Here is a 27,015-nt window from a genome sequence, read left to right on the forward strand (position 1 = left end):
GAAGCTACAGTGTGGTAAATTTAAAACGAATCGGAGAAAATGTTTCTTCACCCAACGTGTAATTAGACTCTGGAATTCGTTGCCGGAGAACGTGGTACGGGCGGTTAGCTTGACGGAGTTTAAAAAGGGGTTAGATAGATTCCTAAAGGACAAGTCCATAGACCGCTATTAAATGGACTTGGAAAAATTCCGCATTTTTAGGTATAACTTGTCTGGAATGTTTTTACGTTTGGGGAGCGTGCCAGGTGCCCTTGACCTGGATTGGCCACTGTCGGTGACAGGATGCTGGGCTAGATGGACCTTTGGTCTTTCCCAGTATGGCACTACTTATGTACTTATGTACTTATGTACTAAGTTTGAGTTTTGCTAATGAGAACCAAGCATGTGCGTGAATCCAAGGAAAACCAAAAGTCAAAGCGAACATCAACACCTGTTTTTCTGTCCTTAAGAATGAGCATTTGAAAAAATTAAAGTGCAAACAGTTTTTGAAAGGCTCATATGTAAAAGTGCAGAAGTACAATGCCAATGTGTGCTTGCACTTCCGGGTTTGTCTAGACATGTACACAAGAACCTTGTGCACATGTGCCAGGCACATTCCTCCCCTTGCTTTTGGTTTGTGAGTGCCAATTAACCATGCATATCATTTGCATAAAAAACTTTGTGCGTCATTTCGCTATTTCTGTGGGTTCCTTTCTCTGTTATGGGCTTTCATTATTTATTTAATTATTTTATTTTATTTATTGAGATTTATTAACCGCCTTTATGAAGAGATTCACCCAATGTGGTGTACAGCAAGTACAGTTTAACATAAAACTTACAATGTTGTTAACAGCATAACAATAGTAAAATAACCAAGAATAAGCATAAATACAGTAAATGACATAAACTTGAAAACAGTAAATTGAAACCTAAAAACAGAACTACCGTGAAACAGCAAAAAAAATACACACATTTAACAGCACTGGAATTCAAATACCAGAGATATAATACAATGTTAGCATAATACTAATGATACACCTAATAAACATGCATTAGAACATTCAACTAACATAGATATGATGCTATAGATTTTCTACAATTCAGCTACAGTATAGCTTAGGGACCAAGAGCAGCTATATGATGGGAACAGGATGCGTGGTACAGAGTCAGTTGGGATAATTTGATGGTTAGCTAAAGTCAAAGCAAGTTCTTTCTAAAATCAAAGCAAGAGATAAGGAACTGATTTAAGTTACAGTATGTGGAGCAAGCTAGTCCAGATGCAGAATGGGTGTCACACTATGTATTAAAGGCTTGGGAGAAGAGCCAGGCTTTCACCTACTTCCTGAAGTAGAGGTAGTCTCGAGTTATATGTAGCCCCTCTGGGAGTAAATTCCAGAGCGTGGGGGCTACTTCTGAGAAGGCTCGCTGCTGGGTATCACATTGTACAATTTCATTTGATGAGGGTACAGTAAGTGATGATCCTTGAGAGGACCTTAGAGGTATTAAAGGTTTGTAAAGGGTTAACTTATTTTTTAAGTACTTTGGACCATTTTGTCAAACATAGTTTTAAATTTAGCCCTGTAAGGTACTGGTAATCAGTACTGGCTGCCTGGATGTCTCAACGTCATCTGAAACTTAACATGGCCAAGACCGAGCTTCTCATCGTTCTCCCTAAGCCCACCTCTCCTCTCCCCCTTTATCTATTTCTGTCGATAGCACTCTCATTCTCCCTGTCTCTTTAGCTCGTAACCTTGGGGTCATCTTTGACTCCTCTCTCTCCTTCTCTGCTCACATTCAGCAGATTGACAAAACCTGTCGTTTCTTTCTCTATAACATCAGCAAAATCCGCCCCTTCATCTCTGAGCACTCTACCAGAACCCTTATCCACACTCTTATTACCTCGCGCCTAGATTACTGCAACCTGCTTCTCACCAGCCTCCCACTTAGCCATCTGTCTCCTCTTCAATCAGTCCAAAACTCTGCTGTGCGACTCGTTTTCCGCCAAAGTCGCTATGCTCACATTAGCCCTCTCCTCAAGTCACTTCACTGGCTCCCTATCCGTTTTCACATTCAATTCAAACTTCTCTTACTGACCTATAAGTGCATTCACTCTGCCACTCCCCAATACCTCTCCACTCTTGTCTCTCCCTACGCCCCCCCTCGGATACTACTACTACTACTACTTAACATTTCTACAGCGCTACTAGGGTTACGCAGCGCTGTACAGTTTAACAAAGAAGGACAGTCCCTACTCAAAGGAGCTTACAATCTAATGGACAAAATGTGCAGACAATCCAATTGGGGCAGTCTACATTTCCTGATACTCCGCTCTGTAGATAAATCTCTCTTGTCTGTTCCCTTCTCCTCTACTGTTAATTCCAGACTCCGTTCCTTTTATCTCACTGCACCTCACACCTGGAATAAACTTCCTGAGCCTGTTCGTCTAGCTCTGTCGTTGGCCGTTTTCAAGTTCAGACTAAAAGCCCACCTCTTTGACACTGCTTTTGACTCCTAACCTCTACACACTTGCCCTGTACCCCACCTCTTTAATTCCCTTACCTCTTAGTTGTTCTGTCTGTTTACCTGTCTTATTTAGATTGTGAGCTCATTGAGCAGGGACTGTCTTTTCGTGTTTAATGTACAGTGCTGCGTATGCCTTGTGGCGCTATAGAAGTGATAAGTAGTAGTAGTAGTAGTAGTAGTAGTAGTAGTGTAGCTTTTGCAGGAAGGCCGTGATGTGGTCATGCCACTTGCAGCCTTCTATCAGTCGTGTTGCAGCTTTCTGAATTAGTTGGAGCCGATACAAACTCTTTTTGGTTTGGCCAGTGAACAGGGCATTACAGTAGTCTAGCCATGATATTATCATGGCATGAATCACTGTGGTCAGACTTTCAAAGTTTCAGATGCCCCAAATGGTGCTCTTAATTGAGGACACCACCTCCCTAAACAGAGTGTGGGTTTTCCTCAGTACCAGATCAGACTTGATTAGTTCTATTTGTGTTTTATAATGACAGTATTAGGTACGGGTTGTGTGCCCAAAGTTATTTATTGGGCCATAGCTCAATACCATCCAGCCGTTATTTAAAACCACTTAACCGGCCAGGAATGGCTCCTGACCAGTTAAATGGCACTTAACTGGCTATCTGCCAATATTCAGCAGGAGATAGCCATCTATCTCCTGCCAGTTAGCGCTCAGCGGATAACCATTTTAATCATGAGATATAACCTGCTATCTGGTGATATTCAGTGCATCGCCAGCTAGGTTTGGTGACCAAACTAGGCCACTGAAATAGCAGGCCTATCTTTGGTTGGTTTCAACTTAACCGGCCAGTGCTGAATATCGGCTTGTCCAGTTGAAACTGGCCAAAAAACACCCGGATATTCAATGCCAGGATCAGCGCCAACCCCGGGAGGCAGCCCGGCTGCTTCCCACAGTCTGAATATCGGCCCCCGTATGTTTCATTTGGACACTTTCAGAGGAGTAGCCGTGTTATTCTGAAGTAGCAAAAATTACAGAAGTTGGGGGCACTTTACAGACTAACCAATGTATTGAGGCATAAGCTTTTGAGAAACATCGTGCACCTCATCAGCTACATTTGATGAAATGGACTGATCCTTGAAAACTGATGCCTCACCAGCATGAACTCTTAGTCTCGTGTTGGCACAAACACTGAGCCTCCCTAATATCAACAGCTACAGGAGGTCCCACACAGATGATGAGGCCTGCAGTTTCCCAGCTTCTGAATAACTTCTGCGTAGATCTGCTGAGACATGAGACAGAGCAAAGCGGTCGCCCCAGAATAACTAACAAAGAAGTGAGATCATGCAACTCTCCTTCAAAGTGATGTCACTTATTCCACCCACATGTGCCAAGATATTAGATATCTTAGCTAGAGAATGACACATGAGCAGGTTGGTAAAACTGCGGGAACAGTAAAAAGTTTCAGATTTATACTGCAGGTGCAAACAGCGGTTATTTCTCCACCCTGCAGGAGCGGTAATAACCCCTGCACCTGTGGTAAAATGGCGCCTACCATCCTTTGACTCCATTCTGCTTTGCTAGTTGGCTGCTCCTCCCTGCCTGCAGTGTAGCATACGTGCAGGCACGCACACCTTGCTTCCTGAATTCCAGCCCAAGTCCTCCCTGAGCTTAGTCTCCTCCCCACCCACAACATATGACATCACTAGAAGAGAGGACCCCCAATTGGTCTCTTTTGAGTCTCACTCTTCGCAATCGCTTCGTCTTCCATTTCCCATCACCATACATACAGGAGAAGGACTCGGGACAGAGAACTCGGCAACTGCAAGGACTCGTAGTTGGAGCTAGCGTGCCATGTGTGTGAGCCCAGGCCATCAATCAGACATTGTGAAGAAAACCATGGTAAGGTCCCATAAATCTCCTCCCCCTCCTCCCTCCACTGGTCCCGTTTAGCCAACTTTTTTACAGCTCAATGAAAAGACTTACAATTTATAATTTAAAAAAAAAAATCATTTATTAGGTTGAGACCTTCCTGGGAGCGTTTAACATGGCATGTGGGAACTTGCCATCGTGGGATGTGGAAGTAAGGTATATTATAAAAATGTGCTTGCCTTATTTTGTTGCTACTATTTCACAGACAGGTAATGAGGGAAGTACATAAGTACATAAGCACTGCCACGCTGGGAAAAGACCAAAGGTCCATCAAGCCCGGCACTCTGTCTCCGACAGCGGCCAATCCAGGCCCCAAGAACCTGGCAAAAACCCAAAATTTAATAACGATCAATGGACTTTTCCTTCAGGAATCTGTCCAGACCCCCTTTAAACTCAGCAAGGCCAGCTACCATCACTACCTTCTCCGGCAATGAGTTCCAGAGTCTAACCACACGCTGAGTAAAGAAAAACTTTCTCCAATTTGTTGTAAACCTACCCCATTCTAATTTCATCTTGTGTCCCCTAGTTCTATTATTGTTAGAAAGTGTAAACAAACGCCTCACATCTGTCCGCTCTACCCCACTCATTATTTTGTAGACCTCTATCATATCACCCCTCAGCCGCCTTTTCTCCAGGCTAAAGAGTCCTAGCCGTCTTAACCTCTCCTCATAAGGTAGTCGTCCCATCCCTTTTATCATTTTCGTCACCCTTCTCTGCACCTTCTCCAATTCCTTTATATCTTTTTTGAGATGAGGCGACTAGAACTGAACACAATACTCCAGGTGCGGTCGCACCATGGAACGATATAACAGCATTATAACATCCTCATGCTTGTTTTCCATCCCTTTTCTAATAATATTCAACATTCTGTTCGCCTTCTTAGCCGCTGCAGCACATTGAGCGGAAGATTTCAACGTTCTATCCATGATGACTCCCAGATCCCTTTCTCAGTCCGTAACTCCTAAAGCGGAACCTTGCATGACATAGCCGTAATTCGGGTTCCTCCTTCCCACGTGCATCACTTTGCACTTGTCAACGTTGAACTTCATCTGCCATTTGGACGCCCAATCCCCCAGTCTCACGAGGTCCTCTTGTAATCTTTCACACTCCTCCCGCGACGAGACGACCCTGGATAACTTTGTGTCATCTGTGAATTTAATTACCTCACTCCCATCTCAAGATCATTTATAAATATGTTAAAAAGCAGCGGTCCCAGCACAGACCCCTGAGGGACCCCACTAACTACCCTTCTCCATCGAGAATACTGACCATTCAACCCTACTCTCTGCTTCCTGTCTTTTAACCAGCTCTTAATCCATAATAATACACTGCCTCCGATCCCATGACTCTCCAGTTTCCTTTGGAGTCTTTCATGAGGCACTTTGTCAAACACCTTCTGAAAATCTAGATATACAATATCCACCGGCTCCCCTTTGTCCACATGCTTGTTCACCCCCTCGAAAAAATGTAGTAGATTTGTGAGGCAAGACTTCCCTTCACTAAATCCGTGCTGACTTTGTCTCAGCAGCCCATGCTTTTGTACGTGCTCCGTAATTTTATTCTTAATAATAGCCTCCACCATTTTTCCCGGCATCGACGTCAGACTCACCGGTCTATAATTTCCCGGATCTCCTCTGGAACCCTTTTTAAAAATCGGCGTTACATTGGCCACCTTCCAATCTTCCGGTACCACACCTGATTTTAGGGATAAATTGCATATTACTAACAGCAGCTCCACAAGTTCATTTTTCAGCTCTATTAATACTCTGGGATGAATACCATCCGGACCCGGCGATTTACTACTTTTTAGTTTGCAGAACTGCCCCATTACATCCTCCAAGTTTACAGAGAAATCATTTAGTCTTTCCAACTCGTCCGCTTCAAATACCTTTTCCGGCACCGGTATCCCTCCCAAATCCTCCTTGGTGAAGACCGAAGCAAAGAATTCATTTAATTTCTCCACTACAGCTTTGTCTTCCCTGATCGCCCCTTTAACACCACCGTCGTCCAGCGGCCCTACCGATTCTTTAGCCGGCTTTCTGCTTTTAATATACGTAAAATAAAATTTGCTATGTGTTTTCGCTTCTATCGATAACTTTTTTTCAAAGTCCTCCTTAGCCCTCCTTATCTCCTTTTTGCATTTGGCTTGACATTCCTTATGCTTTATCTTATTGTCTTCCTTTGGTTCCCTTCTCCATTTTCTGAAGGCTTCCCTCATGCTTGCTGAAGTTCAGTCAGTTTAAAATGTGACAACTGACAGCATTGTCCAGTTCAGCTCACTAGTAGCCGTGGCGCCAAGTTCATATAAATTTAATTATGTTCAGTGGAAAATAAATCTGTTGGTTCAGGCTGTTTGCTATGTGAATGAATATTCCATCATTATTTCATTATTGCTTGCTAAAGTATTATATATTAAGGGCATTTGCTTTAAAGTTTGCTTTAATTCATTTAATAAATCCTACCTTAAATGCATATGGTTTTGCTTTTTAAACCCAAAGGGTGGTTAAACAATTAGGTATAAACTGGGTTGTTTCTGACTTTACTTGTTTTGGATTGCTTTGTATCCCTCCTTCTGATCTGTAGATCTGCTACTACTGTCTAGAATTTTGGAAGATGGAAATGTGAAAATAAAAATTAAGTTTTGGATGTACTCTGAGTCTATATAGAACTTGGTTTGTTTACTAAGTTTTGAAGTGTGTGTATATGGAATACAGATGCCTGTTGTGCACTGTGCATGTATACATATGGCTATGATGATCTCTGAACATATAATGTGGCATCTTTAAAGGACAGACTTTTAAATGCCCAGTTGGGTATGCTACTGCTAATGTCAACTTTGTTACATCATGTTTCAGACATACCCATCTACTTGCTCCCATTATATAATTGAATCCTATTATTCTGTCTCACTATATTTTGAAATGTAAGGTACATTGAACCTGAGTTTGCTTGGGATCATGTGGGATAAATGTAAAAAAAAATCCTTTATCCTCCACCTTTTAAGACACTGCCTATCCAGCTGGATGGTGATTGATGGCACAAGGAAATAGGAAAGCAGGTTTGCTTTATAAGTGAGAGTTCAGAATATTGTTTGTTCCTTTTTATACTATAATCTAAAGATTTAAATATAAAATCAACTGTTTGAGGCTTCTGTGGATGGGGACAGAGTTCGCAGGGATGGGACGGGGGCAGAGTTCGTGGGAACGAGGGGAGGACGGAGAGAAACTTTGTCCCCACATCATTCTGTAATCTTAGCAGAGTCTGGATATAGGATGAGCAGCAGCACTGTAATTTCATCAATACTATTCTCTACCTGTCTGTCCAGGCTAGCATTAGGGTCATCAGGGCCGTGCCGATGCGGTAAGCGAGGTAAGCGCCGCAGGGGGGCGCCCACCTCTGGAGGGCGCCGCCGCGGTGCTTACCCTCGCCCCGCGCCGCAAAGGCCTTTAAATATTTTACCTGGGTCGCAGCAGCGTCAGTGAAAGCGCTGCCGACCAGCAAGGGCGGGGCGGGGCGGTCCGCCCCGAGTGTCATCAGAAAGGGGGGTGCCGCCGCTCCCGCTGCTCTTCTTCCTGGCAGCCCCTCCCCCGCACCAGCCCTTTAAAAATAAATTGCCGACGCGAATAGCGAGCGCAGCACCTCGTGTGCAAGTAAAAGAAGCGGATCCGATTATCTCATTGGGCCTTCCCTCACTGTCCCGCCCTCCTCTGACGCAACTTCCTATTTCCTCTAGGGCGGGACAGTGAAGGAAGGCCCAATGAGATGATCGGATCCGCTTCTTTTACTTGCACACGAGGTGCTGCGCTCCCTATCGCGTCGGCAATTTATTTTTAAAGACCGGGTGGCAGGGAGAAGACGAGGCAGGGTGAGGGTGGGGGACAGATGGGGTGAGGGTGGGGGGGACTCGGATAGCAGAAGGGAGGGTGGGAGACAGATGGGGTGAAGGGGACTCGGATGGGCAGAAGGGACTGGGTGGGGAGACAGATGGGGTGAGGGTGGGGGGCACTTGGATAGCAGAAGGGACTGGGTGGGAGCCAGATGGGGTGAGGGGGACTCGGATGGGCAGAAGGGACTGGGTGGGAGACAGATGGGGTGAGGGTGGGGGGGCATTTGGATAGCAGAAGGGACTGGGTGGGAGACAGATGAGGTGAGGGGGACTCGGATGGGCAGAAGGGACTGGGTGGGAGACAGGGTGAGGGTGGGGGCACTTGGATAGCAGAAGGGACTGGGTGGGAGACAGATGGGGTGAGGGGGGACTCAGATGGGCAGAAGGGACTGGTGGGAGACAGATGGGGTGAGGGGGACTCAGATGGGCAGAAGGGACTGGGTGGGAGACAGATGGGGTGAGGGTGGGGGCACTTGGATAGCAGAAGGGACTGGGTGGGAGACAGATGGGGTGAGGGGGACTTGGATGGGCAGAAGGGACTGGGTGGGAGACAGATGGGAGAAGGGGCATGGATCTGGAACTGGGGTCTGAAAAGTGAGCAGGAGGGAGAATGGGGTCATGCCTGGGGCAGGGGTGGATGGGAGAATCAATGGATCTGGAACTAGGGGCAGCCGCAGGTGGGAACTGGGAGCCGAACAAGAGGGGGCATTGAGAGAGGGGGGATAGATCCTGGATGGAATGGGGAGTGAGAGGGAGGGCAGACCCTGAATGGATGGGAGGGGGAAAGAGAGAGGGCAAATGGTGAATCGAAGGAGCAGAGAGAAAGGGCAGACAGTGGATAGAAGGGAGTGAAAGAGCAGACAGTGGATGGAAGGGGCAGAGATAGAGGGCAAATGCTGGAGGGAAAGGAGAGAGAGAGGGCAGATGGTGGATGGAAGGGGGAGAGAGAGATGGCAGACTGGGGCAGATGGTGGATGGAAGGCACATTAGAGAGGGCAGACACTGGATGGCAGAGAGAGAGCGAAGACAGATGCTGGATGGAAGGAAGACGGTGAAAAGAAGATGAGGAAAGCAGAAACCAAAGACAACAAACTGTAAATATATATTTTTATTATTTTGCTTTAGGATATAGTATTTTAGCTGTGTTAATAAATGTTTATAAATAGAACATGTAAATAAGGTAATCTTTTTATTGGACTAATTTTAATACATTTTGACTTAACTTTCAGAGAACAAAACCCCCTTCCTCAGATCAGGATAGGATACTGTAACAGCACTATACTGTATTGACCTGAGGAAGGAGATTTTGGCCTCTGGAAGTTAAATGTATTAGTCCAATAAAATGGTATTATTTTATTTTCTGTATTTGTTTTATTTCTATTTGTTAATTTGTAAAGTGGTGATTGGTATTTGTTAGTTTTTTCAAATTTACATCTGCTGTCTTTATATTTTGCACAGTACTAGGAGACATTTTCTGTTTCTGTGGCGTTGCATTGTATGCAGAGTCTGGCATTGGGGGTTCAGTTTAATTTTTGTCTAAATAGAAAGTTTATGATTACTTATTCTATAGTGGATTAGGGTGTATCTGTTTGTGAAAAAGACATGGCTTTCAGTTGGCATTGACTGTGCAGGATCGACGATCTGTACTATTCTGTCTGGTTTTGTTTTACAATAGGTGAATTGATGTTCTAGTGCTCACTGTAGTGCTTAAGATGCTTTCCTTTTCCTTGTGTGACTCATAGAAACGACTGCTTATGGTATGGTAAAATTGCTCTATAGGTCGTGTTTTGTATTCTCGGTATGCCTAGTACTGGATTTGGGGGGGGGGGGGGGTGTTAAAAAAATGACCGGCCCCGGGTGTCAACTACCCTAGCTACGCCACTGCTGCCGACGTCTCCCTTCCCTTGCACTCGTTGGTTCCCTCAGTGTCCCGCCTTCTTCTGACGTCAGAAGAAGGCGGACACTGAGGGAACCAAGAGCGCAAAGGGAAGGGAGATGTCGGCAGCGCTCCGCTTTCACTGACGCTGCTGCGACCAGAAGTAAAAGATTTAAAGGCCCCAGGGCGCGGAGGGAAGGGCAGAGAGGCATGGATGGGAGGGCAGAGAGGCATCGATGGGAGGGCAGGGCCCAGGGAGAGGACAAATTGCTGGAAGGGGAGGGGAGAGAGGATTGCTGGCTATGGATGGAGGAGGGAGGGCAGAGAGGGACAAGGATGGACATGGGGGCCCAGGGAGAGGACAAATTGCTGGAAATGGAGGGGAGGGGAGAGAGGAGGATTGCTGGCTATGGATGGAGGAGGGAAGGGCAGAGAGGGACAAGAATGGACATGGATGGGAGGGCAGGACCCAGGGAGAGAGGAGAAATTGCTGGAAATGGATATAGAGCAAGAAATGAAGAAGAAAGGAGAAAAGTAAAGAAATAAATGGAAAGGAAGCCCTGGAAATGGAGTTAAGAGGACAGATAGCAGCAGAATCAGATACTGGACCAGCATGATTGAAAAAAGAAAGTCACCAGACAACAAAGGTAGAAAAAAAATCATTTTATTTTCATTTTAGCATTTGGAATATGTCCACTTTGAGAATTTACATCTGCTATCTTATTTTGCAATGTATACCAATTTGTTTCTAAGAATATTGCTGACAATTCCTTTCAGTGTGGCAAGTGGTGAGCGATCATTTTCATGGGGGGGGGGGTGATCATTTTCACGGGGGGGGGGGGGGGGGGCGCCAATTGATAGTCTGCAGGGGGGCGCCAGAGACCCTAGGCACGGCCCTGAGGGTCATGACCTGTCAGGACAACATACGCGAACCAAAGCTGAACCATTGTTTTAGGTTACAATGAATATATATAATGGCACAGAACAACGAAAGACTTACCATGCTTAGCCCACCTGTTTTTGTTGGCATACAGACAATATCCCTCCACATTTCATGAATTTTATACCCCCAGAGCATTTCATGGAACATAACATTCAGCTTACCCCCCAGTTTCCAGAGCACTGATACACAAAACCTAAATGTACAAAGTGGTAAGAGGAATGTCTTGATGATACGAACTCCTGTACATAGTGAGTAATTCATGTTTCTCCACTCCATCTACGCACCCACAACCCACCTTTTTTTTTTAAATCTCTGGTGCTCCAGTTTCTGTGGGCCAGATCCAACCCCCTCGAAGAAGACCCTAATACAGGAATTTCTATAAGTGGGAATCTGGATTTGCTAGGATCTATCCAGAAAGCCTTACATCTCACTCTGTTCACTTTTGAATGTGTTGTGATCTCAGAATTTTCCAGTGTCCCAAAGAGCTCTCTTAGATCTGGCACTGTGAACAAAGCATGTAATGTTCATTTGCATAGACTGTCATTTTAACAATAGCTGGGGATATGTTCCCTTCTTTGTGGACAGGAGTCCCCTGGCTGGTGTTATATAGCTGAACTGCTCTTAATAGAGGGTTTGCAGAAAAGACATACAGCAATTTGTTTGACTCCTGACTAATCCTAAATTCATCTCACAATCATAGGGACACAGTATGCAGAGTGGTAGAGACAGGACAATTACTTGACATATCCAGGAATACCACTGATCTCAGCTTCTCAAAGATGCAGCTGTGGTCATTTGGTTGAAAACACCCTCCTTTCTCTTGGAACCAGCAGTTTCTGTACACAGGCCAGATTGTTGGTGAACTGCCTACCTCTTATAGTACAAGCTGAGGGATGGAGTTAGTATAGATGGACAATTCAACACGATCTGAGCTAGAATCTTGTCACTGTTGCATAACAAAATAGGTATCCACTTTGTCAGGTTTTATTTCTTTTATTGAATAATGGTATCAGCATTGATTTATTCAAGAAGTCTGGAAAAAAATTTCTTTTAGAAATTAGTTATTATTTTCAATGTATAAGTTGCCTTATTCAAGGGAAGTCTTGCCACACCAATTTGCTTCATTTCTTTGACAGTGTGAATAAGTATGTGGCTAAAGGTGAGCTGGTTGATGTAGTGTAGGAAATTGGAAGACTGGGCATCCAAATGGCAGATAAAATTTAATGTGGACAAATGCAAGGTGATGCACATTGTAAAGAATAATCTGAATCACAGTACCTGATGCTAGGGTCCACCTTGGGGGGGAGGGGGGGGTTCAGCATTCAAGAAAAAGATCTGGGTGGTGTTGTAGATAATGCACTGAAATCTTCTACTCAGTGTATGGCAGCAGCCAAAAAAGCAACCAGGATGCTAGGAATTATTAAGAAAGGGATGGTGAATTAGACTGAAAATATTATAATGCCTTTGTATCGCTCCATGGTGCGTCCACACCTTGAGTTCTGATCGTCGTATCTCAAAAAAGATATAGTGGAATTAGAAAAGGTTCAGAGAAGAGCGATCGAAATGATAAAGGGGATGGAACTCCTCTCGTATAAGGAAAAGCTAAAGAGGTTAGGGCTCTGCAGCTTGGAAAAGAGATGGATGAGGGGAGATATGATTGAGGTCTACAAAATCCTGAGTGGTGTAGAACGAGTAGAAGTAAATTGATTTTTTACTCTTTCTAAAAGTACAAAGACTAGGGGACACTCAAGGAAGTTACATGGAAATACTTTTAAAACAAATAGGGGAAAATATTTTTTCACTCAACGAATAGTTAAGCTCTGGAACTCTTTGCTGGAGGATGTGGTAACAGCAGTTAGTGTATCTGGATTTAAAAAAGTGATTGGACAAATTCCTGGAGGAAAAGTCCATAGTCTGCTATTGAGACAGACATGGGAAGCAACTGGTTGCCCTGAGATTTATAGTATGGAGTGTTGCCACAATTTGGGTTTCTGCCAGGTACTTGTGACCTGGCTTGGCCACTGTTTGGAAAACAGGATATTGGGCTAGATGGACCATTGGTCTGACCCAGTATGTGACTCTTATGTTCTTAGTCAAAAATTGTTCCAGGCAAAGTACAATTACATATAAAACAAATATACAAATACAGTAGAGTCTCGGTTATCTGACGTAAACGGGACCAACAGGTGGTTGGATAATTGAAAAGTTGGATAATGCAGAAGAAGTGGATGAGGGATTAAAAAAAAGGTATATTGAACGCATATTTCAAAAGAGGAAGTAGTAAGAATTTACAAACTTATTGTGCCCAAGAATCTTACCTGGCACTGCTGCCTTTTAACTAAATGTGACTTCGAGAAAGAGAAAAAAACCCACACACATCTCATTAATGACACTGTGATGTCACCTAGGCAGTGCCGTAGCAAGGGCGGCTGCCATCCGGGGTGGTTCGCTGCTGCGCCCCCCCCCCCCCGGGTGCAGCACGACACCCCCCTCGGCGCATCAACACCCCCCCCCCCCCGGAGTGCACTTACCTACTGGGAGCTGCATCGGTTCCGCTGGTTCCCTGCTCTCTCTGCTCCAGAACAGGAAGTAACCTGTTCCGGGGCAGAGGAAGCAGGGAACCAGCGGAGCTGACACCCCCCCAGCCGCGTGCACCCGGGGCGGACCGCCCCTCCCGCCCCCCCCCCCCCTTCTATGCCACTGCATCTAGGTATGTCAGATAATCCAGAATGCTGGATAAACTAAACTCAACTGTAATAACTTGTATAAATAACTGTATTTATATAATAATAATAAAACAAAGATAGTCTCTTATTCTGCACAGTGCACCAAACTTCTATTCCTAGATTCCTCAGACCACCTAAACAGCAGGGGGTGCTGTAGGACAGGATTGGGGTGTATTAACAGAGCTGTGTGTCTCAGTGCTGGAATAATGCTGGGTGCTGTAGGGCAGGATTTAAGGTACTTGCACTCTTTAGTCGCAGAGCTTCCCAAACCTGCCTTTAGGGTCACGACATAGATGGGCTCTCCATAGGTGCTTCATTATTCTGCACCTCCAGGGGGTCACACAATTTTATTTGGCCATGATCATGGGGTCACAGGTACAACAAGATTGATAAGCACTACTTGAGAGCGTTTTTATGAGCTAAACTGTAAAATAAAATAAAACTGCAGTTCAAAATCCATTTTCCTTATTTGACAGAATCAATAATGTAAGTCACCCTGATGAAGACCTCACTGAAAATTACTGCCGGAACCCAAATAACAGCACAAAGGGCCCTTGGTGCTACACTAGAGATCCCACCATGAAAGAGGAAGCGTGTGCTATTCCTGTGTGTGGTGAGTGCTAGGACAATGGAGAAGGAAGAGACAAATTCACCAGTGATGTTTCATAAACACCAGTGGTATAGCTAAGGGGGGCCTTGGGTGCCTGGGCCCCCCCATTAGATCTGGGTCCCCTGATTTGACTGTTGAGGGGTCCCCAGCCTCCACCAGCTTAAGCATTTCTCCAGCTCTGCCCCTCTGCGCATTGCCTGCAGTGCTTCCCCTCACGTTGCACGCATGCTCGGTTTTAAGTTTTAACAATTTTTTATTGAGGTAACAACATAATGTACAACTTTCATAGTCTCTTATTAATTTAACAGCAGTGTGTATTAAAGAAAACAACATTCCGCAACCATTGATTTGGCGTCCTCAAAATTTTGTTCATCATCTTTTCTCCCACCCTCAATGCCCAATTATATTCCAAACGTTTATAAAAGGAAAAAAAAACGAGTGAAACTGCATGTTAAATCACCAGCTTCATTATAGACAAGCATATCTCCTTTCTAGAAGCTTGCCCATATACTAACCGATTCCCAATAAATGCCTACCTTACCAGTCCCTTCCCCTACTAACTGTATACCATGAGACAAGTGCATCCGCTAGTACGGGGAAAGATTCTATCAGCCAATCTTCGCACCAAATACAGTAGGCACCAAAAACTAACACACAGTGAAACCTCCATACCCTCCCCTTGCCTACTACCCAGTTCCAATAAACAATTGTCCCCCACCCTGCAACTAGGCACCTCTCCCCACCACCTCCCAAGCCCTAACCCAATTACCTTTCCCCCATCCTACCCTTCCCTCCCCCTTTCCTGAAAGCACTGCTTTTGGAGTTGTGGTAACTATCTACCCCACGGAAGCCTATTCAATATTTGGCTGCGTGCCCAAGGAGAGATTGTACTTAAATATGCCCCCCATACTGCTAAGAACCTCCGCTGCCTCCCCCATGCTCAGTTTCACTAAAGCCGAGCATGCACGAGATGTGAGGGGAAGCAGGGCAGGCAATGCAGAAGAGGACAGCACTGGAGAAACGCTTCAGCTGGCAGGGGTTGGGGACCCCTGCCAGCCAAGGTATGTGCGGTTGTGGTAGGGGCGGGAGTTACGGCGGGGAGGCAGGCCAAATTATGCCTTTGGGCTCCGGACCCCTCAAACAGTCAGGTCTGGCTACGCTCCTGATAGACACCCTTTAACCATAAGCTTGTCCTGCTTTTTCAGGTCAGAATAAGACCACGTCGCTAATTGTTCCACAGTCCCACCCACCACCGGACACTGAGGAGCTGCCTTGTGAACAGGACCATGGGCTATACTATAATGGCACTCTGGCAGTCACCATCTCAGGCCTGAAGTGCCTCCCCTGGCACTCGGAGACAGCAGAGGAGCTTGGCAGGCGGTATAAATTCTTGCCCAACGTGATTCTAGAGGAGAATTACTGTCGGAATCCTGATGGGGATGAGGAGGGAGTCTGGTGCTTTGTCAGTCATCCCAATATGACTTTTGAGTACTGCAAACTGAATTATTGTGGTAAGGAAGGGGTGTCTACTGATGCATGAGGATGAAAAGGAGGCAGTCTGGCAGTGGACAACAATTGTCCTTTGTTGCAGCCACTGAGCCACTTTCACTACTGTCAGTCTCCTGTGCAATTAAGAAGCGCTTTTTCTGACTTTTTAATTGTTAACACATAGAAGTCAACAAATAGTTTGCAAGTTTTATTGTTATGATATAACTGTGTCTAGCTTTTGAGAGTTATATTTTATCAGGTTGCAATCTAGGAACTCTCAAAAGCTAGTCACAAATTAATTAAACTAGTCCAGCGTTTTTCAACTGGTGTGCCAGTGCACCGCAGGTGCTTCCCGCAGGGATCCCAGAGATAAGCTGCATTTTCTACCCACGCCCCATGCCTCCTGCCCGAATTGGCATCTTTTACCCACGCCCCCCCCCCCCAAACCAGCGTCTTTTACCCGCACACCCCCCCCCCCCCCCCCCCGCCCCTTCGAGGTCTGCCAATGTTTTATTCCTTACCAGCACTCTTCCAACCTTCTTATTAAGTGTCAGCGATCAAGGCAGGCCAATCCTGGAAGCTTTCTTTCTGCAGCTCCCACTTCCTCTGATACAATGTCCTGTTCCCGCATAGGCGGGAACTGCAGAAAACATCTTCAGGGAGCGGACTGCCTGGATCGCCAATGCTGCTGGCATTGAATGAGGTTGGGCGAGTGTCAGGGAGAGGAGGAAAGGTATAAAAATAGTTGCTGGACCCTGGGGAGGGGGCGCTGGTGGAAGATGCTGTTTCTCGGAGGGGGGGGGGAGGCACGCATGGGTGGAAGATGCCGGTTCTCAGGGAGAGGGCACAGGTGGAAGATGTCAGTTCTTGGGGGGGGGGGGGGTAGTGGGCACAGGTAGAAGATGCTGGTTCTAGGGGAGGTCGTGGGTGGAAGATGTTGGTTCTAGAGGGGCACGGAGGGAAGGGGTCAAGGGTGGAAGATGCCGGTTCTGGTGGGGTGCTGGTCTGGGTGGAAGATGCCTGAACTTAGGGGGGAGAGGAGAAAAATGTTGCCCATCAGCTGAGCAGAGCAGTACAGCTGATGCATGACCACTAGGCATGGAGGGAGAGAGATGCTGGGGAAGGGGAGGTGACCTGGACATGAGAGAGATCAGTGAGATTGAGAGTGGGAGAGAGGCTGGAGTAATGGAGGGAAGGAGAGAGACAGAGATGCTGAGGGGGATAGGCAGGTGAGCAGAGGGAAAAGTGAGAAAGTTGCTGAACCCAAAGATGAAAAGAGAAAAATCAAGAGAGATGCCTGCCCTTGGATGAGGGGAAAGAGCTGGGCAGTTGAAAGGGCAGGGTCACAGGGGGAGGGGTGTGAACACAGTGGGCAAATGCTAGAGAGGACAAAACCAGATCAGTGGCAGACAAGGAAAATAAGAAAAAAGAAGAGAGGGAAAGGAAGAGGGGAGACCAGAAAGGAAGATGGGAGACAAGATGCACATGAAGGGAAGAGAAAGGGAAAACAAGATAGATTTGAGGAGGCAGCAGAGAAATTGATGAAAGCTGAACGCAAAAGATCAGTGCCAAACAGACATAAGGCATTAAATGAGAAAAAAATTGCAAATGGAAAAGAGGCCCTAGAAACAGAGTTAAGAGCACAGACAGAGGAAAGCAGAACCAAAGACTGGGAACAAGATGATTGGAATAATAAATTCACCAGACCACAAAGGTAGGAAAAACAATGTTATTTTCAGTTTTGTGATTGAATTATGTTGGTGTTGAGAATTTACATCTGTCGACTTTATTTTGCATGGTACATGAGAGCATGTGTTTCTTTCCATTTTTCTGGTGTTACAAGACACGTAGAGTCCGCTATCTCTGCTTTCAGTTTTTGTCTGCATGTTTTTTTGCGGTTCCCTGTTTTGTATCAGGTGAGAGTCATGTTTGCATCTGCAACTGAGGTGAAGCATTCTGCTGGTATGTGGTGTCTGTTTATGAATCTGTAACAGTCTGTCCGGCTCCATTTTCCCAGTAGCAGGTATATTGGTGCTCTAATGTATTTCAGTAGCATAATTAAATGAAATAACTACTTCTGAAGGTTACAGGCATGGGTGGGGATGGAATGGATCTTAGCGGGGACGGGCAGGTATAGGTTAGATTCCAGTGGTGTGCCTTGACAATTTTTGCGCCTTATAAGTGTGCCGTGAGATGAAAAAAGTTTGAAAATCACTGAACTAGACAATAATTTCTTATTGCACTTCAGTCTTTCGGTTTCACCTTTACTTTTTTTGTGGTTAGGTGGACAAATATGGCAGCCACATTGCTTCCTTGAAGAGATTACAATTAAAGATTTAAGAGTGTGATGTGATTGATGTCTGTGGAGCAGTTAGGAAGGTGACGATCCTTCAAAGTAAACATGTTTGAGAATTTACCTCCTTCCAAAACCCTGCTTCCTTCAGTCCTACATGAACTGGATATAGATCCCGGAGTCTTTACAGAATGATATTCAAAAGCAGCTATCCACTTGGCACTTGTGTTAAATGTATAACTGCGCTGTATGTAGCAAGGGGAGGAAGGGGTTGGGCTATCTAGGGGTAGGATCTCAAATCCACATAAATTATAAGGCTTTAAATATTTCTTTGTATATTTATTTCTTCTTCAATAGAACATTTCTTTGTTGTAATCTGCTTTGAATCTCTTTGAACAAAAGACACATTATAGAACAGAATAGGATATTTGGCCCCTATGGGCTAGATTCTATATATAGCGCCTGAAAAATCTGCATGGAATAAATTTCCGCCTAAGAGTATTCTATAAATGACGCCTAGGTTTAGGTGTGGTATATAGAATACACTGAGTTGATATCCCAGCGCCTAGAACTACGCGTATCTATTTACACCTAAGAAAACGTGACATAAATACCAGTGTGTAGATTTAGGGGTAGAGGGCCATATTTGGTAACAGTGCACATAAAAGTTTGGAATGCCCACTAAACACCCATTTCCCCACCCATAACCATGCCCCTTTTTGGTTCCGTGCATTAGAATTTAGGCGCTGTGTGTTGCAGAATATGCTTAGTGAGTTATATGCATAAATTCTAATTATTGCCAATTAGTGATCATTATTGCTTGTTAAGTGCTGTTAAAAAACACTGATTGGCTTATTAAGCCAATTAAGTTACATGCATTGTTATAGAATATGCTTGTATTTTGGCATGGAACGCTAGGCGTGATATATAGAATCCGGCGGTATATGTATAGATGAGTTTTGCTTAGATTTGAGCAGGGACTGTCTTTTTGTGTATGGTGTACAGCGCTGGGTATGCCTTGTAGCGCTATAGAAATGATAAGTAGTAGTAGTAGTAGTAGATTTGGCAAAACCAGATATAACGTGAGCCATCCAAGACAAACACAGACTCTATGTGTGCAAGGGAATTTCTATAAATGGCGCTTAAAATTGCATGCACAATTTGAGTAATGAGCACATTAGTGCCAATAATTGGGTGCTAACAGTCAATTATTGGTGTTAATTGGCAGCAATTTGGATTTACATACACATCTTCAAGCGGATATTAGTGGTATAGAAGAACTGATTTGATTCGATCTTGCTAAGTGCTATTCTATAAAGATATGCGTGCAAATAGTTTAGCACACAACTGAAAAGGGGATGTGGCCATGGGAGGGTGGGTGGATCTGGGGCGTTCGCTAAAGATGCATTCAGTATTATAGGATTCAGGGGATCTGTGCCTAATTTACATGCAAGGATTTATACCAGGTTTCAGTTGGTGTAAATCCTAGTGCCCAAAGTTGAGTTGCGGATACCGGCGCTACGTGCTATTCTATAAACAGCCCCCAATTCAGAGTGTTGTTTATAGAATAGCGCTCAGCGCATATTTTTCTTGGTGCCCAAATGTGGGTGCTATTTACTGGATTTAGTCCATAGTATAGATTTTCAGGGCAGTGGCGTAGCCACAGGTGGGCCAGGGCCCACCCATTTATGGCTCAGGCCCACCCAACAGTAGCACATGTTTAGTGGTAACTTGTGGGAATCCCAGGCTCTGCCAGCTGAAGATTTCCCCCTGATGGTAACAAAAACGCTACCGGCACCTGCGCATGCTCAGTTTTCAGTGCATTTCTGCTGCCAAGATGGAAAGAAGCGTTTTCCCACCAGCTGAGATTTTTTTTTTGGAGGGGGGAGAACACTTGGTGCCCACCCAATTCTTGCCTAGGCCCACCCAAAATCTGTTGTCTGGCTACGCCCCTGTTTCAGGGTCTTAAACAACATATATTGAAGCACTGATATTGGGCACTTTTCCATATAAATACTCGCATGTATATGTCGAATTTATATGGCATATTCAGCAGAAGTAAGACATGTGAATAGCACCATTGAATATAGGAATAATTTAGTAAGTCTAAATTAGATGTTTCAAAACAGTTCTTTTCTTATTATTTTATCCGCACATAACTCAAGCTTTTTTTTATATATAGATTTTTTAATATGTTTATGTACGTTGATGTGTATTTATTCTTGATGTATGATTTTAAAATTTATAGACCCCTGATGCAGGCCGATTAGGCCGAAACATGAATTGTGTCGGGTCGTCACCAATGTTCTAGAAGAATTTTGAATAAACATTGATTTGAACACCATCTGTGAGAAGTTTTGTTACTCTACTCCTTCCACTCGGTGTCAAAACAGTCACAAACAGAAGGCAAAATGCTCCACTGGAAGGAAGGCACCAAACAAGAAAAGAGTAGAGCAATGAAACATCTCGCAGCTGGTGTTCAAAATTGTCTTTATTAGAAACTAAAAGAGTGACCCTTTTAGTTTCTAATAAAGACAATTTTGAACACCAGCTGTGAGAGGTTCCATTGCCCTACTCTTTTCTTTTTTAGATTAGATGTTTCACATTATTTCGTAGAAAGGTTTCTGAATATTGATGTGTTGGCATCCCAGAAAGGTGCAAGAATGGACAGAAGTGCTGCTAATCAGCTCCTCCAGGGGGATACAGTCTTGTGCACGTTCCTGATAGGGCTTCTTCAGTGCTGGTTTGACAGTCATTTCTTTCCCTCTTATATCTCCTTCATAATAATTTTGTTTTCCTACCCCATTTTGTATTTTTTTAACCTCCATCTTCCGGTCTCCCCCTCCTCATTAGAACCTCCCCCATACCTTATATTCTCTCTTTCTCCTCCCTAATTATTTATTTATTTATTTTATTTGTTACATTTGTATCCCACATTTTCCCACCTATTTGCAGGCTCAATGTGGCTTACATATTGAGCCTGCAAATATGTAAGCCCGGAGAGGCGTTTGCATACACCAGTGTAAACAAATACAAAGTGATGTTGTGGTAAGATAGAGTTCATGTGGTACAGCCACATTAGGGAATCGTTCAGCGGAAGAGTTGTGTAATGTCCATTTTGTACGATAGGTATGTTGTGTTGCAGAGATCAGGCGTTCATTCTCTTTATTGTGTCTCACAATGTTTCCCTTTCTCATCTGTCTCTTCTCTGGCAGATAGATCTCTGGATGAAGAGGAGATCACAGATGAAGTCCAAGGTCGGACTATCTTAGAACAACGTGAGACCTTCTTTAATGAAAAGACTTTTGGTTCCGGTGAAGCAGGTGATCCACTAATAGAAGGGCTGAGCATTTCAATAGTATGACTGTCCACCAGCCTCAGACTAAAATTTCTCACTTCAGTTATCAGCTGTGGGGTAGCAGAGGGACATGATAAGAAATATAATATAAATAATGCTCACAACTACTCTAGCTCTAGCCTATGTGAGCAAAAGGCATTGTAGAGAAATGCTTCTCAGCCCTCTTCTGGAGGCATCCCTTTCAGTTAGGTTTTCAGGATCTCCACAATGAATATGCCTGAGACAGATTTGCATATGCTGGGTTTCCCTGATATGCAAATTTTATCTCATAAAGGTAAAGGGTCATGGATTTGCTATACTGCCTCTCTGTGGTACAACCAAAGTGGTTTACATTTATTATATGCAGATACTTTCTTTGCCCCTAGTAGGCTCAAAATCTAAGGTTTTTGTACCTGGGGCAATGGAGGGTTAAGTGACTTGCACAGGGTCACAAGGAGCTGCAGTGGGAATCAAACCTGATTCCCCATGTTCTCAGCACACTTCAGTAAGTAATGGGCTGATCTTCTTCCCCATTAGGCTACTCTTCCTATCTCATACATATTCATTGTGGTATTCTCAAAAAGCAGAGTCTAGGTGTGCCTCCAGGAGAGGATTACAAAGACTGCTGTAGGAAATAGTGGAGGATCTGAACCGAATGGTGGACATGTTCTGGCTGTTGGGGAAGCTCTAGGGAATGATGAAGGAGCACTGATTGTGGAGAGGAGCTGTAGGGAATGGTGGGGGAGAACTGGCTTTTGGGGAGCTGTAGGGAATGGTGTAGGAGCACTGGTTGTGGAGAGGAGCTGTAGGGAATGGTGGAGGGGTGCTGGCTATGGGGGGGAGCTATAAGGAACGGTGGGGAAATTCTGGCTTTGGGGGGAGCTGTAGGGAATGGTGGAGGAGTGCTGACTATGGGAAGTCTCAATAGGGAATGGCGGGGAAGTGCTGGCTTTAGGGGAGCTGTAGGGAATGATGGAGAAGAACTGGCTATAGAGGGGAGCTGTAGGGAATGGTGGGGAAACACTGGCTGTAGGGGGCTATTGGTGATGGCAGAGGAGTGCTGGCTGTAGGGGTGTTGTAGTTAATGGTGGAGGAGCACTGGTTGTGGGAGCAGCTATAGAGAATAGTAGGGGTGCAGTAACTGTAGGGGGAGCTGTAGGGAATGGTGGGGGCACTGGCTATAATGGGGGCTGTAGGTAATGGTGAGAGAGCACTGGCTCTAAGCACTAGCTTTTGGGCAAGTTGTTTGGAACAGTGGAGGAGACAGTGATCCTGGAGCTCCTTTGTCTTACAGATTGTGGCCTTCGTCCTCTCTTTGAGAAGAAGGGAATTGATGACGGAAGTGAGCATAAGCTGCTTGAATCTTACGTTGCTGGACGGATTGTGAAGGGAGAAAATGCTGAACCAGGCAGTGCACCCTGGTAATAGCTATGATTCTGAAAAACAGAACATCAAATTTTCAGCCCATCCAGAGTCATTTACAAGCACCCTTGTGCCTAAAAGAACTTGCAGAAGGAAGGGAAAAGTGTTTCTCATTCTTAGATCATATAGAGCAACAAGGAATATAAACGGGGAGGTTTTTCAACAAATATCATGGAGCTACATGGTGAAAAACTTTAAAAGCCAGCACCATTCATTTCAAAATTCAATGATTGGTAATGGGCAACCAGTGCTACGATGATAAAAGCAGAGTAACATGACAAAACTTGGTGGAATTAAAGAAAAGATGGGCAGCAACATTTCGCACAAACAGTGGATCCAAAAAAGTCCTCTCACTGTTGGTGTCTTTCTAAACAAGGTCTTTATTGACTTGAATAAAGACCTTGTTTAGAAAGACACCAGCTGTGAGAGGACTTTTTTGGATCCACTGTTTTTACGTTTGTCTTCGTTTCTCCTGTGGAGAGATCACCTTCTGTGGGTGTCAGCAACATTTCGCACCTGTTGAAGCATTTTCAAGTTCTTTGCTGGCAGACACACAAATAAAGCATTACAGTAATCGATACATGAGATCACAAAAGCATACAATGAGTGAAATCTGAGGTTGAAAAATAAAAACGTATCAAAAGAAGCTGGTGAAGATAGTAAAAAGAACTAATGACTTGGGAAATAGGCACTTTTTCTGATGTTTTAATAGGAATCCTGTTATGAAATGACTTCCCACATGTCTGTACACCTATTTTCTACACACATATACCCCCATGCAATTTCATAAAAGCCTATTTGAGCACATAACATGCTGTTTTACATGCTCAAGTCCCTTATAAAATTATGCCCTTAATGTCAGACCTGTAAAAGGTGTAAAAGAGTCTGCTGGTAACTCCAAACCTCTCTTTTAAGCAAGGCTGGCGATAGGACAGTGCAGCCCCGGCAATTGACCTGGGCCTCTATTCCATGGGGTACCTGAAGCTGGAGGAGGAACAGTCTGCTGGCAGGTTTTGGAGCGTATAGCTTCTATTTTGATTAAATAAGAATTCTTAATCTCTTTGAGGCCACACTCCATCCAGTCTTTAAAAATCTCAAATTCCTTATCTGGCAAAAATTCTGTATTCCCTTGAATTGGAAAATCTGTAGATTAATGCAGAGACTGCCTTGTTTCCTCACTTTTCAAACCTACTTCACAGATCTAGAAAGCATATCTTAATTTTCAGCCATCCCCAAAGAGTAGCTTCATTAACATCAAGCTCTTTCGATACGAGTGTCTTTTGCCATTCCTCACTTTCTCTACAGCAGATATCTTCTCCTTGATGGCATATGCACTAATGATGCTCCATTGTAACTTGTTTCCTAGGCAAGTGATGCTGTTTAGGAAAAAACCCCAAGAGCTGCTGTGTGGTGCCAGTCTCATCAGTGATTCCTGGGTATTAACTGCTGCCCATTGTGTTTTGTACCCACCCTGGGACAAGAATTTCACCACTGAAGACATAATCGTGCGGATTGGAAAACACGACCGGACAAAGTAAGATTTGGGAAATCAAGGAGACAGAAAGGGGTGAACAGGAAATGCAGGCATGACTCAGAATAGAAGAGCAAAGAGATAAAAAGGAGGAGATGAGTTGATGTGGAAGGAGATTGATGGGAAGGAGGTGACAAATGTGAAGTGGAGATGAGAAGAAAGAACAAAATCAGTGGTCATTGGGTGGTAGTGAAATAGTGAGCTCCTTGGATCATGTCACAGCTGTTTTTACTCACTGAAGGTATGTTTATTCTATTCACCGTGTGCCTCTGTCATTTCTTTTACAGGATTTCACAGTTGGAATATATTCTTCATTTAGAAAAAGAAGCTGTTGATGTTTCTTTTTTTTTTTTTTAGGGGCCAGTTTTCAAAGTCAACTGCTACTTTTATCTGGAAACTGCACCAGTTCTCAAAGGAAAAGTACCGGTGCTCTCCCTCTGAGACTTGTGCCATCCTTTTCTGTAGATATGTATAGCCTTCCAAAGGCAAATAGTTTTGACAATGAAAAAATGAAAGTGGGGAAAGGTTTAGTGCACTGTCTTCACCCCCCCCCCCCCCCCCGAAATGTTTCCACTCAATAAGGGCAAAAGAGCATGTACACTTTTACTTGTGGCATTTCTCAAACAGATTAATATTTGGGTAAATAGTCATTTATGTACAGAAATGGCTTTTGAAAATGGTGCACCTAACTTTGAAAAACGCATCTTGTTAAGAGTGCTATGACTTCTGTTGTCTGTACTCTTTGAATGACAAGAATACCCAAAAAGCACTGGGGAAAATTCAGTAAATGGCACCCAAAGTTAGGTGCTGGAAAGATCCATTCTAAACTAGTGCACAGAGTGTCCATTGCAGAATACTAGCTTAGCACAGATCTTGTGCTTAACTTTGGGAGCAGCACTTAAGCCTGCTGGAACCTAGTGTAAATGCTGGCATGACACTATTCTGTGATATCACACCTAAATTCTGAGAATGCTCCTGACACGCCCATGCCCCTCCCGTGGCCACACCCCCTCTGGAGTTGCACACCATAAAATTTAGGTGCAGATATTATAGAATAGGGTGCAGGGCAGATTTGCGCATAACTCCAAATGAATGCCAATTAACACCAATTATTGACTGTTAGCTGATTAACTAATTAATTTGTGCATGGATTTAGGATCCAAGCCCAACTTTGGGCAACCTATATAGAGTCTGGGGGACTATGGCTCTCTTATGCACAAGGCTTTGTACTTAGGGTCCCCATCCTCTCTTTCCTCTTTGACCATTCCTTACAATCCTTCATGTGTTCTTTGTTCTCTTGATTCTAACCGCTTGGTATTACCGTCCCATAGAAATGCCAGTCATGAAACCACCTGGAGTTCTGCTTTTTATTTTGTTGCCCCCAAACTTTGGAATAACCTTCCCCCTCCTATCCATTCTGAAATGTCCTTTGTCCAATTCAAAGTTTTGTTAAAAACTCATTTTTTTCCAGCTTGCCTTTGGCATTGCAGATGGCTGTCACTCTGACAAACAGTGAAAGTAGCTCTTTTTATTTTTTGTCTGTTTAACTTGTATTCTTTCTTTCTTATTTTATGATGGCATTCCTTGTTTTATTTGTTAAATGTTATATTATTTTACTCTAAACCGCTTTGATCCTCTCGTGGGCAATAGCGATATATCAAAAGTTGTAATAAACATGAATATAATTGCAGAAGTCTCTGCACTGTATTGAATATGTAAGGGGATGCTCCATTTCTCTATCTTGGGCCTGTCCCTTTATTACCCAGATTCTTATCTGCAGATGTTCAACAGGTATGAGAGGACTGTGGAGAAAATTGTTCAGCTGGAACGGATAATTGTCCATCCCAAGTACAACTGGAAGGAGAATCTGGACCGAGACATTGCCTTGTTGAAACTAATAAAACCTGTCTCCTTCAGTGACTACATCCACTCCGTATGCCTGCCCACCAAGGAAATTGTGTTGAAGTAAGACACAGGGTCCAGAGGGAAAAGGGATGGGTGGGTGACTGCTTCCTCCCCTTATGGATAAAGTTGGAGTGGGCTGGGCGCAGATAAACTAATGGTGATATTGCAATGTGTTGTGCTCTGAAAACCCCTAGCAACCTCCTGGATCAATACTGAAAGAGAAAGACAATTCTTGAGTTAGGTGTAGAATCCCTAAATGATGAGAAATAAATATAGGGTCCACTTATCATCTGTGTTGCATGTAGTCTGTAGGCGGAAAAGAAAAATGGTATCCTACACCTATTTCTAAATCATCAAAGCGTCTTAAAAATGCATAGTAAGATAAAATATACATAGACATAACAACTAATAAATGAATACATATATAAAAAATGAGCATATATACAAATGTATACATTGTCAATCATTTATTTGTGGCTATATATAGAAGAATATTACTAAGTGGTTTGGTTTCCTGGTTTCCAGGTTTCCTTAGCCCATCCTTCCTGTTTCTAACATACTGTACCTTAAGAAGCCTTGACTAAAAACTGTAGTCATAATAGGTGTAT

The 27,015-nt window shown here is 44.1% G+C and overlaps 1 protein-coding gene across 1 annotated transcript in view; it reads left to right on the forward strand.

Annotated features, from left to right (window-relative positions):
* The window catches only part of F2 (coagulation factor II, thrombin), a 46,508-nt gene that overhangs the window by 10,219 nt on the left and 9,274 nt on the right, over positions 1-27,015 (forward strand). The window contains exons 6-11 of the mRNA XM_030200873.1: positions 14,298-14,434; positions 15,637-15,942; positions 21,428-21,535; positions 22,844-22,970; positions 24,338-24,505; positions 26,294-26,467. Coding sequence (XP_030056733.1) covers positions 14,298-14,434; positions 15,637-15,942; positions 21,428-21,535; positions 22,844-22,970; positions 24,338-24,505; positions 26,294-26,467 — 1,020 coding nt within the window. The remainder of the gene's footprint in view (positions 1-14,297; positions 14,435-15,636; positions 15,943-21,427; positions 21,536-22,843; positions 22,971-24,337; positions 24,506-26,293; positions 26,468-27,015) is intronic.

This window comes from Microcaecilia unicolor, chromosome 4, assembly GCF_901765095.1.
Source record: "Microcaecilia unicolor chromosome 4, aMicUni1.1, whole genome shotgun sequence".
NCBI lineage: Eukaryota > Metazoa > Chordata > Amphibia > Gymnophiona > Siphonopidae > Microcaecilia > Microcaecilia unicolor.